The following is a 14,758-nucleotide window of genomic DNA, read 5'->3' as shown; positions in this document are numbered from 1 at the left end:
GTTGCACTTTTTGCGTTCAATTAACCGGCGCTGAACGTATTAAAGAAAATTAATGGGACTAACAATAAAAAATTAAAAAGAAATTCCCACAGAAGAATGAGAAGAAATGAAATATTGGCAGTTTGTAGGCGTTGCATAAATGTCACTTGGGGTATATAGATTATCCCAAAGAGAAAATATTTTGATTTAAAGCACCTACCAGCATTGCATGAATTGCAACTTTAACGTATAAACGTATAGCTCTCGCAGGTGTTCTGCTTATTAAGGGAAATGTCACATGTTAAAAAGAGTCAAATAGCATTAACAACTTTTGCAGGGTTGCCATACGGCCGCAAAACGCGTCATCAGCATAGAAATATTAAATAATTACCTAAATAACGACACAAAAACGAACAAGACCACACAACTCTGATGAGAATAAAAAAATTGAATAGAGCTTTGCCCTAATAAAATGTGTAAAGAGTGGTAAATTGGCACACAATTCTCCAAGCGCATAGCAAATAATTGTCAACAAACTATTGCATCATCTGCAAAATTGGCTTATATCTGCTGGTTCCATCGATTTGGAGCAATTATCCATATAACAAATATATATATTATACTGTAAAAAAAAATGACTGCCCCGCGACGTCTGCGCAAGGAGCTGGTAGATTTGCAGGAAAGCAGCTTAAAATCGTTTCGCGATATCAAGGCCGACGATGATAATCTGCTGCGCTGGACGGGCCTGATTGTGCCCGACAATCCGCCGTACAACAAGGGCGCCTTTCGCATCGAAATCAATTTTCCGGCAGAGTATCCCTTTAAGCCACCAAAGATAAGCTTCAAAACGAAAATCTATCATCCGAACATCGATGAGAAGGGCCAGGTGTGTCTGCCCATCATCAGTACCGAGAACTGGAAGCCAGCGACCCGCACGGATCAAGTCGTCCAGGCGCTGATAGCATTAATTAACGATCCCGAGCCAGAGCATCCGTTGCGCGCCGAACTGGCCGAGGAGTTTCTCAAGGACAAGAAGAAGTTTGTGAAGAACGCCGAGGATTATACCAGGAAACACAGCGAAAAGCGTCCGGCTGATTAGTCCAACGATGCGGAGGATGAAGATGTGGAGGAGGAGGAGGAGGAATCGGAATCGGAGTCGGCACCCAGCAACAGCAAACGAAGCCGATTAGTAAATCCAAACTGAAAAACGCCGAACGAGTAAAGGAATTAAAAGCATTAAACAAACATTAACACACGAAATTGCGTAGAAGATAACGATGGAAACAAATATCACATATACTGATTCATAATATGTGTGTTAACTGAAGCCGGTAGCAATAATACCCTGTTTATACTACGGGTCCTTGTCAAATTTGTATAAACTCGAGTAATACTTGTAGTAGACACTAATTTTCATTAATTGTTTTTTAAATATTAAAACAAACAAAAATTCAATGTGTAAACGAAAATCATTATAATCAACAATTATTTATGTTTAAACAAGAACAAGAACAACAAAGAACAGTGATCGCCATAAAATTGGAACTTTCCAGAAATTAGAATCGTTAATTCTTATTATCAAAAACATTTTGTTTTCATGGGAACTTGTGCTCTTAAATGTGTTATATTCAATATTTCCAGAATATCCATCAAAAGAAAGTGTTATATTGAATACAAAAGGTCTCGTCTATGATTTTTATAAATAAATCAGACTTTTAAAAATTAGTCTACAGCTGGAAATTAGAATACATTTAATGATAGGTATTCAAGTCTCTTTTTTAGAAACAATTTTTAATATCTTCTGTTTTCAACTACTGGAATCTTCCAAATCCCAGCAAATTATTTTGTAATTTTTAAATATTTTATATAAAAATTATACATATTTTCTATATATTGGATGCAATTAGCACACGATCGTTGTAGTCTCCTTAATGTCTTGGACGATTTGTGTCTGCTCGACGCTCATCCGCCTGGGGAACGAATCCTCGCCGAGCATGCGGCGGAAGCATTCCAAGAGAATGCTATTGTTGTGCAGGATTAGGGCATTGCTAAACGCATTTTTCTGCAGCTCGCGCAGATGCAGCACGCTATGAATAGCTTCATCCGCATCGCCGAGATCATCGCTCAAAAATTTTTGCAGTTGCTGCAGCTGCTCTGTGGCATCATTGTTCTTGTGGCAGCCACTCAATGTTATGTGCTGATCGAATTCGGTGTGCTCGTAGATTATTTCAGCAAGGAAGAGCAGCACCGATGCCGCATAATGTGTGAGAAACGTAAAGTTCTGGAAGACGATTTTCGCTGGCCGCGCTGCCAGCAGTGACTCAACCAGCGTGACAAAAAACCGTCGCTGAACCACATGAAATGTTGACTCATTCCCTTCGCTCGAGGGTGCGTAATCAAGTGTCTTAGAGTTGTTGCTGCCATCGAAGAACAAGCATTTGGGCGCCGTTTGCCACAGCGGATCCAGCTCGAAGATGTCCAGAATTCGCAAACGCAGCAACAGTATCGGTTCCGATGCAAAGAGGCTGCTCTGCAGCTCTTGCACAGCTGCACCCTTGGACAGCTGCATTTGAAGGGAGCCGACACGATGCTGCTTGTGCTTATAACTACTTTTGCCAGTTGGACACTTTTCGAGCTGATTGAATTCGCGTCTCAGGCAGTAGATTTGCTTGAGCAGATCGCCCTGACGCAGATTCTCGCGTTCCGTGTACGAGCCACCATAAACGGGCACCGAGTAACCCAGGGCCTGATTAATATCCTCTTGCTTGACGATGCACAGCTCATCGGCCAGCGGACGCACCTTGTAGCGATTGTAATACATGGACGAGACAACGCCGCGCAACTGATGCAAATGACGCAAGTAGTAGCGGTCCTTCGTCTCGTAGGCGTAAATGCTGCCCTCGATTGCCTCCTGCTGCAGCTTCAAATAGAGACGACACCCGATTTCGTGTTGCATCACAAAATCACTGGGTATTTGCGCTTTACTAAACAGTGGGAGGACCATTGTATCGCTGGACTGGGCCAGCTTAACACGCATCGCTTGCAGGATGCGCGGCAATCCCGGAGTCTGTTTCTGGTAGTCCATACAGATGACATAGACTTCCGAATTGCCGCGCTTCGAGGTCGCCGGCTTGTAGATGTGCACAGCACGGAATATGCAGTTCAGCAAATAGATTAGCGATACGCTGCACGCCTCGAAGAGCGTAAACATTTTAATCACGAAATTGCCGCCGTCTTTGAGTATGTTCAGGGCACTGATTATCTCTGCAACGAATAGACGCGCTACTAGCTCCTCCTGGCAATCGGGCTGTGCGGAACAATCGATAGATCCATCGGCTGTAATCAAGTGCACCTCGTCCAGCAAATCCTCAGCGCAGCGTTTCGTCATATGTTCGATGTTGTCGACATTGAGCAGGTTGCCAGTGAGATCCTTGTGAAAGAGCCAATTGTCCAAGGTGTGAAATATGAAGCGATCATCGGTTATCATTTCATTTAACGCATTGCCCTCGTAGTAAGGATTCAAGGTTGTCGATCGCCAGCGCCACTTTACCTGAAATTGGATTAGATTAGTTTGAAATTGCTTCTTAATCTCTTTCGAATTCTTTAAAAACCTCGTCGTGTTTGTAAACCGAATGCAGGTAATGATTCAGAGCTGCTATAAAAGCGCCAGGTGCCTCGCACAGGTGCAAAGTATTTAGTTGCGGCTGTTTGACCAGTGGATAACGATGCAGGCACTCGAAAAACTTGCACCAGGCAACCTAAAAATCCATTCATTAGTTGATACATAATCATCTTGTTACTTTCCTCACTCACTGTGACAAATTCCGCTTTGGTTTCATTTTTGAGACGCCAGGATATCTCGCCGGACGGATCCCGCCTGTTGGTGTGTGTACTCCACTCCTGTACCCCATAATTGTTGAGCTTGCTTTTGACTCCGTTCAGCTGCTCCTTGAGATTCTGCAGCGACTCATATTGATAGAATTCGCTGAAGAGCGGCTCCTGCAAGGGCAGCTGCCAGGCGCCGGTTTTTGGCTTTTGGTATTGGAACTTCTTCTCGAATAGTTGTTCCACTTCGTCTCTTATGCTTAGTTTGGGACGCATATTTATTCAGTCTACTTAGCTTAATTGAGCAAATTATTACAAATAAAAAGTTATTTTGTTTGTGTTTAGAATTCGCTACAAAAATCCAAGCAACTGTAAAATTTAACAGTGTCAGTGACTTTAACATTCTAAAAACTGTTGTTAACAGCATGTGATACACACTTGTAGAAGTAATATAACTAAGATCAATACTCAATTTATCTGACGATAATATTCTCAATGGTGTATGTTTTTAATAACAACAATTCGCTCTTGTTTTTGATTAGCTTTACAATATAACTACGAGTGGGAGTTCGAATTTGAATTCAACAGTTGTCTAGAAACTATCGATAGTTCCATCGGCGTACAGAAACTAAAATAATAGATTTTTTAAGAAAATATCGCTCAGGGTTACCATTTGCTAATTTAGCAACGTTTTGGCAGCACCAAACATTAAGGCGCAACTTTTTAAATTCAAATGTCTGTGTAAAAAAAATAATTAATGTTTTATTGCGAACTTTTCTATTTTTAAAGTTAATGGATACATTTATAAAACTACATACGCATTAATGAAACAAAATTGACGTATTATTCTACTTCTGCGGTTAATAAATACGTTTTTAGGGTGGGCTCAATATTAATCACAATACATTTATCCAAGTTTTATATTTCTGATTTATTTATAATAAACTGAAACCATTTCGTCCGGCGTCATTTATGAAAACTTCACCGAAATTAAATTTTTGGTTATTGTTTCTAAGTATATTTATTTAAAGAATCACACACGTTTCTTTGAAGGGTTTTGTATTATCTTACTATAAATTAGCATTTCAAAAAGTCAATTGCATTAAAACCAATTTAAAAAAGAATTCAACTATTAATATTAAATACTTTTAAAATATAATTTATTTATTTGTATTTACTCATGATGAAATTAATGAACAGTCGAAAATGTTTTCCATATAAAAAGGTACTAGATGCTTTATCTCTCAACTTTTTTAGTTAAAAATGCTTTCCACACTCATTTCCGTTCAATTTCATGAGAAATTGTCGGTTGTTTTTTTTTGTTAGAATAAGAAAATAACTTCCTTGCTTACCAAAAAATGTGCACGAAATATTAAATTGATCATTACAAAAAGTTTCATTAAAATGGAATGTGCATACAAGGTAACTATAAAAAAATGATAGATAGTTAAGTTAGAAAGACGTACATATTATGAAACAATTGGCTCTACGTAAAAGTACCTCTGGCCAAATCGCTGTCTGTGGCAATGCATATAAATCTGTGCATTAAGTCACAATTTAAGTCACAAACGGAAACACAAAATATTGGCCACCAAAGAAATCAAAAAATTGACAACGGTACTTTTGGTATGGCTAAAGCCATAATTGTGTTTGGTATTACAAAAAGGTTTCGATTTGAAAATATGAAACAATTGCAGGCGAATCATATGAAACTCTTTGAATCATTGCGATGATGTCTCAAGCATTGGAATTCAAATTGTTTTATATATATATAGATATATATATATGGTCACTAAATCGGTGCGTGAGCAAACGAAACGTGCGACGTGTGTATATGAATAATAATATTCAAATTATAACTGAGGAGCCCCAAAAGCGTTGCATTCATTAAGTGAAACTCAAATCAACAGAATCGAGTGTACAACATTCTATAGTGAGTACAAGAATATAATGCAGACATATAAGTGTAAGTCGAGATACACATATATATAAGTGTATATATGTATATGTATATACCCAGTATGTAGCTGAATGCCAAGGCACGTGACTGTTTTTTCTAATTGGCCATAAATACATATATGTAATGAGAAGGGGCTCCAACTTGCAAAGACTGTCTCCGCACTCTTTTACATATATTCTTCAACAAGTTGGAGTTCTATTGAAAAAAAGAAAGAAAGAAATTAACTGCCTACAGGTGTCTTCAATACCCACAGAGCGGAAGTAAGGCCATATCTTAATATCCCACCCAGCCACATTTGGCATATATGCATTCGATCCGACCCTATTGGCGACAAAGACTAAAAAAATTCCAATACGATCGAGGCGACGGCGGCGACTCTGTGACTCGGACGTGGACACGGCTTGGTTTTTTTCTGTTTTTTTTTATTTGTTGGCAACTACATTTTATTTTAATTTCATATTTTTTCTTTGACTTCAAAATGGGAGTTCATTAATATGCCGGGCAGGCGCCATTGACGCTCAGCGTCAGCGGACAGCGTCAGCTACCTGCCAGTGGCAGTCTGTACAGTAAACACACACACACTAATACACACACGATGTGTGTGTGTGTGTGTGTGTATGTATTTATCACCCCCACTTTGCATAGGTATTTGATTGTGTGTGTGTGTGTGAGTGTGTGTACGTGTAACTGCTGCCAACGGGTATCAATCCCCGTTTTAGACAACATTTTATTGTATTTCTTTTCTTTAAATGTTTAATTTTTTTGGTGTGTGTGAGCTGCACATCGCACACACACACACACACGCACATAAATTGAATCTTCTTCAATTGTCGCTTTTGGACTTCTAGCCGCCTTATTGTTGTTGTTGTTGTTGTTGTCACTGTGGTTGTCGCTTTTTGTGGCTCACACTTTTAGTCTGGCCGAGGTGTGGTGCTAAGCTCGACTCATGGCTTTCAAATCAGTTGCCAATTAGTCTTCATCGTTGACGGATTACAATTGCCTTTGCCTCTTGTTGTTCGCCCCAATACAAATAAAAACTTGCTAAGTGCTCTCGGAGCAACAAAAAAACAAATAATAATAAAAATAAACCAACACATAAAAACAAGCATTTCATTGATAAAAAAAAGTTTCTATCATGCTAAATTACAATAACAAATATATTGTTGAACTTGTTAAAAGTGTGTTTTTTCTGGAATTTGTGGTTCAACTACAAACGTTTCTCGTTATCTCTCGCGATTCTCATCTGTTGGTGAATTGGCAAGATGTCGGCATAGCTGACGTTTGAAAGCGCATCTTATAGCGCTATGCTGCATCTAGTCAGTTATTCAATGGAACACTCAACATATCCATACCTGAAATGCTTAGAAACTTGGAGTATCTACGGATTAAAATATACCAATCATTAGTTTTTCAGTTCCCTTTAGAAATACATATTTTCTGTTCATATTAACAATTTTGTTTTATTGCAGCCAGGCGATGAGAGAGGATAATGTCAGGATATTGGAACTTTACAGAGCTAAATGATAACCGAGAATATCTACAACTGAAAACCTTTTGGAAATGATAATCATTAATAGCTGAAATTATAAAGAAAGTTCTAAAATATGTACAAATTATACAAATATGAAAAATAACACTAATATTATTTATTAAAACGATTTGTAAAAACTATTTTTATAGTATATTTTAATATATTTAAATACATTTAGAAAAGAAAACAACAGAATAATAAATTGAGTTTTTTAAGCTGCTTTTTTTTGGAATAATAAATATCAAACAATTTCTTTATCGTAAAAATTAGCACCATAATTTTTTAGCTTACCCCAATTTCATAATCAAAGAATGTAAACACTTTAAATGTAAACAGTTAAAAAGCCCACAAGCCAACAATAACTTAAAATTAAAGACAAGTTGGCAGCCCACCCTGAAAGCTGGCGCGCATTTGGTTGCATCGTTTTACAGCACTATTTTCTTAGCCAACTCTTATCGATAGGCAATCTATACAGTGTTGCATCCCGATCAGCCTTATCGCTGAAAAACGTAAACAATTTTAATAAGAGGATTAAATAAAGCTGGATAATCAACGCAGCGCATAATATAAGTGATGGATAGTCAAGTAAGTTGGCATTAAGTCCCTGCAGGTAGCTACGATATCGATAATTTGGATTGACACGCTGGTGTAAATTAGAAATAATGTACACAAATTAGTCGCGCCACTTGCGCTATCTAAAAGTGACTTTGTTAGAGATCTACTTAAATACACAGATAACCATAGGAATCGGGGGCGCGGGAGCCGCCAATGACGTAATTAAAATGACTGACTGAATGTAGAAGCAGTAAAAAACAGTTATCACCTTATCGTAGTGAAATTCAGATGGTTTTTTGTGTTTTGTTGGTTTCTTAGAAGAGGCGTTGCTGAATTTTTGCAGGCACCTATTGATGATCTATTATTGGACATTGTGGACAATGCTTGGCGAATGGAAGTATTGCCCTTCGATCAGATATTAGTACCAATCGAGAAACTACCCGATCCCGAAGCCGACGGCGGTGATTCACATCTAACATTGAGTGAACAGGTGAGCAATGCCAGCGATAAGGTTTATTTTTATGCTGCGATCTATTAATTATTTTTATAGGAACAAAAGTGGACGGACCTGGCGCTTGGCTCACTTGCTCCGGACGCCGCTTTAATTGATCAGTTGAATATAACAGCTATCTAACCAAGGACGAGCAACGCCCGCGGCAGCACGTCTACGACGCTACTCCTGCCACAAATTCACTTAACACCTCAACATGAGTGGCACTAACAACAACAACAGCACCAGTAGTAATAATAATGGCAACAGCAACAGTAATAACAATCATTCCATACACCAACATCTGCACTCACCAAGCAAATTAACCGAATTCGCACGTAATTTTGAGGAGAAGCCCGAGTCGCTTTTCGGTCGCGTCGTCAACAAAATCCAAAATGTTTACAATCAAAGCTACAACACGGTCAATGACATATCCAGCGGCAGCAGCAGTACCACCACCAACAGTGGCGCCCTCCAAGTGGGCAAGTCCAAGTTCTACGCTGAGAAGGCTGCGGTCAATGTCGAGGCAGGCAACGATGATATTGAGAGCGACATTCCAAGGACTAGTTCATCTTCCAGTTTGAGCACAAATCGCCCGCAGCCGCCAACAACACTGCAGCTGCGACTCAATAGCGACACGCAGAGTATCAGCAGCAACACCACAACGAACACCACCACAACCGTTGAAGACTCGGAGGCCAATGAGCGTATCTATGAGCTGCCCAGTGAAGCGAATCAGAATCAAGGACGCACCGTTTCCAACGTGCTCAAACACATTAGTCACATTGTTGCCTCGAAGAATGATAATGTAAGTTGCGCCTGCTATGAAATGAGAAGTAATTTTAATTTTGAGCTTGCTCTTTTAGGATATGCGCAACTATAAGGACACGGAGCTGCAGCTGCTGTGGATGCCTGACTCAAAGGCCAAGGAATGCTATGACTGTGCCCAAAAGTTCTCCACATTTCGTCGCAAGCATCACTGTCGTCTGTGCGGCCAAATCTTCTGCTCCAAGTGCTGCAATCAAGTTTTGCCCGGCAGCATTATACGTTGCGAGGGTGATTTGAAGGTGTGCAATAATTACTGCGCCAAGATTGTGCTCAGCACACTGAAATCATCCAGCTCGAACATGGGCGAAGATCTGCTGGCGCTGCAGCAGCATCTAAGCAGTAAACTCGAGGAGCAGGGTAATGCGCCGACCACACTCGCCGCCCAGAAGCAGCGGGTGCAAGTCTCGCGCAAGCCCTCGGTTGGTTATCAGGAAGAGCGCTTCAGTTCACAGGCCAATTATACGGTGCTGTCAATCGATGATCGCAAGAACATATTGCAGCAATCGAATTCGCTGATCACTCTACACGAGGAGATGCAGCGCGAGTTGCCTGTGCAGAACTGTGGTCAGCAATTGATTGAGTTTCTCAATACAAACAACAAGTCCGCCAATGAGGTCCAAGCTGTGGCCATCTTGAGTGCAATGTTAGCCGCTGGCTTTCTGGAGCCCATTGTGCCGGATGCGGAGCAAACGGAATTTGATGCTACGCTACACTATCGATTTGCGGAGCTATCGCGCATAGGTGCAGCCGTTGCCGAGCCGCGTGACACCAGCAATGAGCACTCGAATCCGATAAGTCCACAGTTTGATAGCAGCGCTGAACCGCAACCGCCCAAATCGATGAATGTCTCGCTAAGTTTTCAGTCCGCCCAGGAGCTGGAACTAGAGAATGACATGTGCCTGACGACAATTTCAACCAAATTGCTCGAATCCTATTGTGCTCATGAGGAGCAGCTGCTCGCCCAGTTGCTACATGCGCATCAATTGGACAACGAGTGGGGCAAAGTACTGCAGGGCCTGTGCTCGACGGCAGCAAATCATTTTAAGCCCGAATACTGCTCCAACGATCTGATGGACATACGCAACTATGTTAACTTTAAGAAGGTGCCGGGCGGCAGGCGCAAAGACTCGAAAATCGTGCATGGCGTGGCATTCTCCAAGAATGTGGCGCACAAGGATATGGCAACGCATGTGGCCTCGCCACGCATCCTGCTGCTGCAGTGTCCCATTGTCTATGAGCGCATTGAGGGTAAGTTTGTGACCATTGAGACGGTGCTGCTGCAGGAGAAGGAATATCTGCGCAACGTCTGCACCCGCCTCATGAACTTCAAGCCGAATGTGCTGCTGGTGCATAAGAATGTTGCCGGCATTGCCCAGGATATCTTGCGCTCCCACGACGTCACTTTGGTTGTCGATGTCAAACTGTCCGTCATGGAGCGTTTGTCTCGCACTCTCCAGTGCGATATTGTCAGCTCCATTGAGTCGACCATTACGACGCCCAAGTTGGGCTACTGCAATAACTTCTATATACGCAACTATGCCGGCGGCAAGACGCTCATGTTCTTCGAGAAGCTGAACAGTCCGCGTGGCTACACTTGCCTGCTCCGGGGTGGCAACAATGCGGAGCTGACACGCGCCAAGCGGGTCGCCTCGGCGCTGCTCTTTGCCCGCTACAATTGGCGCCTCGAGATGTCCTTTCTGCTGGATGAGTTTGCCCAGCCGCTTGGCCCCAAACCGTCTCTTTTCGACTCGAAAGAGCCCAGTCCCAATACGGAAAACGCAACGGCAGACGAACAGTCGGAAACGGAGGCACAGCTGCGCTCCTCGTCGATCACAAAGCGGCCGCTGGCCGAACGGAAATCGGAGGACAAGTTTATATCGGCCGTCAGTGAGAACGTGTCGGATTTCACGGATCCATTGCGCTCCTCACAGGCAGGCGCCATGAACAACCCAACCGGTAATCTTAACGTGCCTGCCTTGGCCGTGGAGATGCGCTACGATAATCGCTTCCGCAATGCGCTCAGCTCCACTTTGCTGTCGGTCAGTCCATGCCTTACATTTCCGCTGCCCTATCTGGAGACGGAGCAGGGTCGCAATTGCAAGCTGCGCAAGCTCTTCCCTGCCGAGCTGTACTTCTCCAAGCAATGGTCCAAGACGCCAGCTGCACTGGAGCGACCCGAGAGCACCGATGCAGATGCTGTGCTTAAAACTAGTTTGCAGCCAGCCAAGGACAAGGAGAACGAACAGCAATTGCTGCCCGCGCATGATTTTGTCAAGATGAAGATAACAACAGCCGCCACAAGTCGAGATATTCAATCACTGCTCGCCGAATTTCGTTCATTTGGTGGTCGTTTCCCCAAGGGCAAGGCGCCAAGTAAGTGCTTGATGCATTATGATTCCTCGTTCCTTTTTTATTCCCATTATTCATTTAAATTTTAAGTGCTCAGACAGAAGAAGAAGAAGATCGCCGAGGTTACACAGCGACCGCAAAAGGTCACCGATGAGCAGCTGTACAAGGACGCACTCGATCCCCAGAATCATCAGCGTTTGCCAGTGCTCTTCTGCAGCTTTCACTACAACCCGAAGGGCGTTTCCCTATTCTGCAAGCTGCCTATGCTGCTGGACATGAAGTTCTATGGTCAGCACGACATCATGCTGGAGCAGTTCCTGCAGCGCTATTGCTGTCTCTTCAATTCGATGTGTCCGTCCTGCAATTTGCCCATGCTTGGCCATGTGCGTCGCTATGTCCACTCGCTGGGCTGTGTGCATGTTTATCTCACCGAGGACTCGACACGTTCGGATCCCAAGCGTATCTATTTTACGTCCTGGTGCAGCATCTGCAATGCCAGAACGCCAGCGGTGCCGCTCTCAGATGCCGCCAAACGCCTCTCGTTGGCCAAGTATCTGGAGATGCGTTTCCATGGCCACGCCTACAAGCGGCGACCGCCCACAGAGGTTGGCATCGCAGCCGGGGAGCAGAGCACTCCCTGCGAGCACTCACTACACCGCGACTATGTGCATCATTTCAGCTTTCGTGGCGTCGGCGCCAAGTTCCAGTACATCCCCGTTGAGGTGTGGGAAACGGATCTGCCGTCGCTGACACTGCAAATTGAGCCGCCCAAGTCGTTCAATGGCGTCCAAGTGCAGGAGGAGATCAAGAGCTTTTCGCTACGCGGGCATGAGGTGTATACTCGAATACACGAACGCATCGCCGATCTGGCCACCGAAGAGGAGAACTCGCCCCTCTTAGCTAGCCTGAAGGCGACGCTTAACAAGGATCAGTTCACGTTCAAGCAAAAGGTGGAAATTGTGCACACGCTGTTGACGGAACGCCAGGTGAATTCATACGACGTTGGCGATGCCATCATCATGACCAAGCGTAAGCTGGCCGGTAGCATTGAGCTGTGGTGTCGACGTCTTCTCGAAATTGAGCAGCTGACTCTAAAGCAGAACAAGCTGCCACATCAAGTTGACGCCGGCACCATATGCACCGAGGAGCTACGACCAGAGCAGCCGGATGCGCCCAACCAGGAGCTGCCCAAAAGCAAAGCTAACCAACAGCAGCAAGTGGACAGCGGCGGTGCTCCAATCGAATGTTCCAGCGAAGATGCGTCGGACAGTGAAAAGACACTCACTGTTGATCAGATGCTCGCCTCCACAGTTAATGTCAATGCCGATAAGAAGTCCATCAAGTCCCGATTACTAACACTGCGTCAGTCAAATAATAATCAGGCAAATGCGCTGCAATCACCAATTGCGGCACAGGATCATCTCACATTGCCCATGGGCAGCATACCTGTTCTGGTGCGTGAAAATGATCTCAGTTCGGTAATTGCCTATGGCCTAACATCAGCAGAGTATCAGCGCTGCATTTCCGGCGAGTCTGCCAGCGCCGTAGCCAACTCCAGTCCGCAGCCGAAGCACAAGCAGTTGTTGGATAGCGATGCCGAGGAGACAAGTGGCACAGCTGCCCCCGAGTCGGAATCGGAGCGCAACAAGCCAAGCAAATCTCAACCGCAACCGCCGACTCAACATGTCTCGCTGACCTTCGGCAGCAGCAGCAGCTGCCTCTTCCAGTGCACGGTTTATTTTGCACGCGAATTTGATGCGTTGCGCGCGAAATGTTTGAGTCCGCCCAAGCTGGAGAGCAAGCTGAGAATCTCACTGAATCGCAATGGCTCCGAAATCGAGCTGGTGTCCAAGACCAGCGACGTTGCCGGCCAACACGATGAGCAGCCGAATGCCGAAGAGGAGTCACGCATTGCTCTCGCACGCAGCCTCTCCAGCAGTATGCAATGGGAGGCGCGTGGCGGCAAATCTGGCTCACGATTCTGCAAAACTCTAGGTAAGCTGGGCAACAACCTCCTCTTATTTGCACATAGTTCATGTTGGAGCCACTTTTGCAGATGATCGTTTCGTGCTGAAGGAGATGAACAAAAAGGAAATGATTCTGTTTGAGAGCTTTGTGCCCGAGTACCTGGAATATATTGGCAAGTGCAAACAGCAAAAGGATCAGCCCACGTTGCTGGCCAAAATATTTGGCGTCTTCAAAGTCAGCGTCAAGAACAAAGAGTAAGTGCAGTCCCTAAACAAACTATGAATTTATATATATCTATATACTAATCGAGGTCATTGCCCTTGCAGCACATTTGTTGAAAAAACATTGCTGGTCATGGAGAACTTGTTCTACGGCTGCGACATATCCAACAAATTCGACTTAAAGGGCTCGGAGCGCAATCGCCTCGTAGATCCCAACAATACAAATGGCGAGATAGTCTTGCTCGATGAGAATCTTGTCCAGAGTAAGTACTTTATTTGAAATGCAACAGTTTCCAAGGAGAATCTAATAATTTTTAACTTGTTTATATGTAACTTAGTCATAGTTTAACTTTAGAAACTACAATTGTAACCAGCATTATTTTCATTGGGTTTATAGCAAATATTACCAAACTGTTTCTGCTATCTTTAGTTAGATTTATTTCCTTTTTAACTGAACGAATTGCCTTGCAGTGTCTTGGTCGAAGCCGCTGTACGTGTTATCTCACAGCAAAGCTGTGCTGCGTGATGCTATACAAAGAGATGCCTCATTTCTGGAGCGCAACGAGGTGATGGACTACTCCTTGCTGGTGGGATTGGATTACAAGCGCAATGTGCTTGTCCTGGGCATTATAGGTGTGTGCATAAAACCCCAACATTGGTGGCATAATATTTGATTTTGGCCTTGTCATTTACAGATTATATACGCACTTTTACGCTGGACAAGAAGCTGGAGTCGATGATAAAGCAGACGGGCATTTTGGGTGGCGGCATTGGCAAGTCACCGACTGTGTTGGCTCCACAGCCGTATAAGCAGCGCTTTGTGGAGGCAATGGATCGGTATTTTAGCATGGTGCCCGATCGTTGGGAGGGGCTCTCCAAGATCTGACACTTAAATTTGCTGACGCACTTACCAAATACCAGTTAATTAATAGTATTGTAGTTAACGCAGTTAACATGGACTTAATAAAGTAACTAGCACAATTGTGAAAGCCACATTCACATAAAGCAGTCGACACATCCGCCAACGAATTGCTTTGCTCTTGACCCACATG

At 43.6% G+C, this 14,758-nt stretch overlaps 4 protein-coding genes across 4 annotated transcripts; 3 read left to right on the top strand and 1 right to left on the bottom strand.

Annotated features, from left to right (window-relative positions):
• The first annotated feature begins 370 nt into the window (after positions 1 to 370).
• Positions 371 to 1,564, top strand: LOC6560500 (ubiquitin-conjugating enzyme E2-18 kDa). Its single transcript, XM_001987604.2, has one exon. It carries the CDS (start codon positions 614 to 616, stop codon positions 1,076 to 1,078), a length of 465 nt encoding a protein of 154 aa, XP_001987640.1. The 5' UTR covers positions 371 to 613; the 3' UTR covers positions 1,079 to 1,564.
• Positions 1,565 to 1,739: 175 nt separating this feature from the next.
• On the bottom strand, positions 1,740 to 4,202 carry LOC6560499 (cap-specific mRNA (nucleoside-2'-O-)-methyltransferase 2). Its single transcript, XM_001987603.2, has 3 exons — positions 3,793 to 4,202; positions 3,591 to 3,737; positions 1,740 to 3,529 (listed from the first exon to the last, which is right to left on the bottom strand). The coding sequence occupies exons 1-3, from the start codon at positions 4,078 to 4,080 to the stop codon at positions 1,883 to 1,885; spliced, it is 2,082 nt and encodes a 693-aa protein (XP_001987639.1). The 5' UTR covers positions 4,081 to 4,202; the 3' UTR covers positions 1,740 to 1,882.
• A 3,597-nt stretch (positions 4,203 to 7,799) lies between these two features.
• LOC6560133 (anaphase-promoting complex subunit 13) lies at positions 7,800 to 8,549 on the top strand. Its single transcript, XM_001987602.2, has 3 exons — positions 7,800 to 7,880; positions 8,194 to 8,340; positions 8,401 to 8,549. The coding sequence occupies exons 1-3, from the start codon at positions 7,869 to 7,871 to the stop codon at positions 8,482 to 8,484; spliced, it is 243 nt and encodes an 80-aa protein (XP_001987638.1). The 5' UTR covers positions 7,800 to 7,868; the 3' UTR covers positions 8,485 to 8,549.
• LOC6560132 (putative 1-phosphatidylinositol 3-phosphate 5-kinase) lies at positions 8,487 to 14,735 on the top strand. The gene is made up of 7 exons (XM_001987601.2): positions 8,487 to 9,148; positions 9,207 to 11,541; positions 11,608 to 13,512; positions 13,574 to 13,739; positions 13,812 to 13,969; positions 14,178 to 14,339; positions 14,402 to 14,735. Exons 1-7 carry the CDS (start codon positions 8,558 to 8,560, stop codon positions 14,590 to 14,592), a joined length of 5,508 nt encoding a protein of 1,835 aa, XP_001987637.1. The 5' UTR covers positions 8,487 to 8,557; the 3' UTR covers positions 14,593 to 14,735.
• Positions 14,736 to 14,758: the final 23 nt, after the last annotated feature.

Source organism: Drosophila grimshawi, unplaced genomic scaffold, assembly GCF_018153295.1.
Source record: "Drosophila grimshawi isolate 15287-2541.00 unplaced genomic scaffold, ASM1815329v1 contig_1369, whole genome shotgun sequence".
Taxonomy (NCBI): Eukaryota; Metazoa; Arthropoda; class Insecta; order Diptera; family Drosophilidae; genus Drosophila; species Drosophila grimshawi.
Note: the sequence above shows the minus strand (reverse complement) of the source record. Positions and strands in the feature narration are given on the sequence as shown.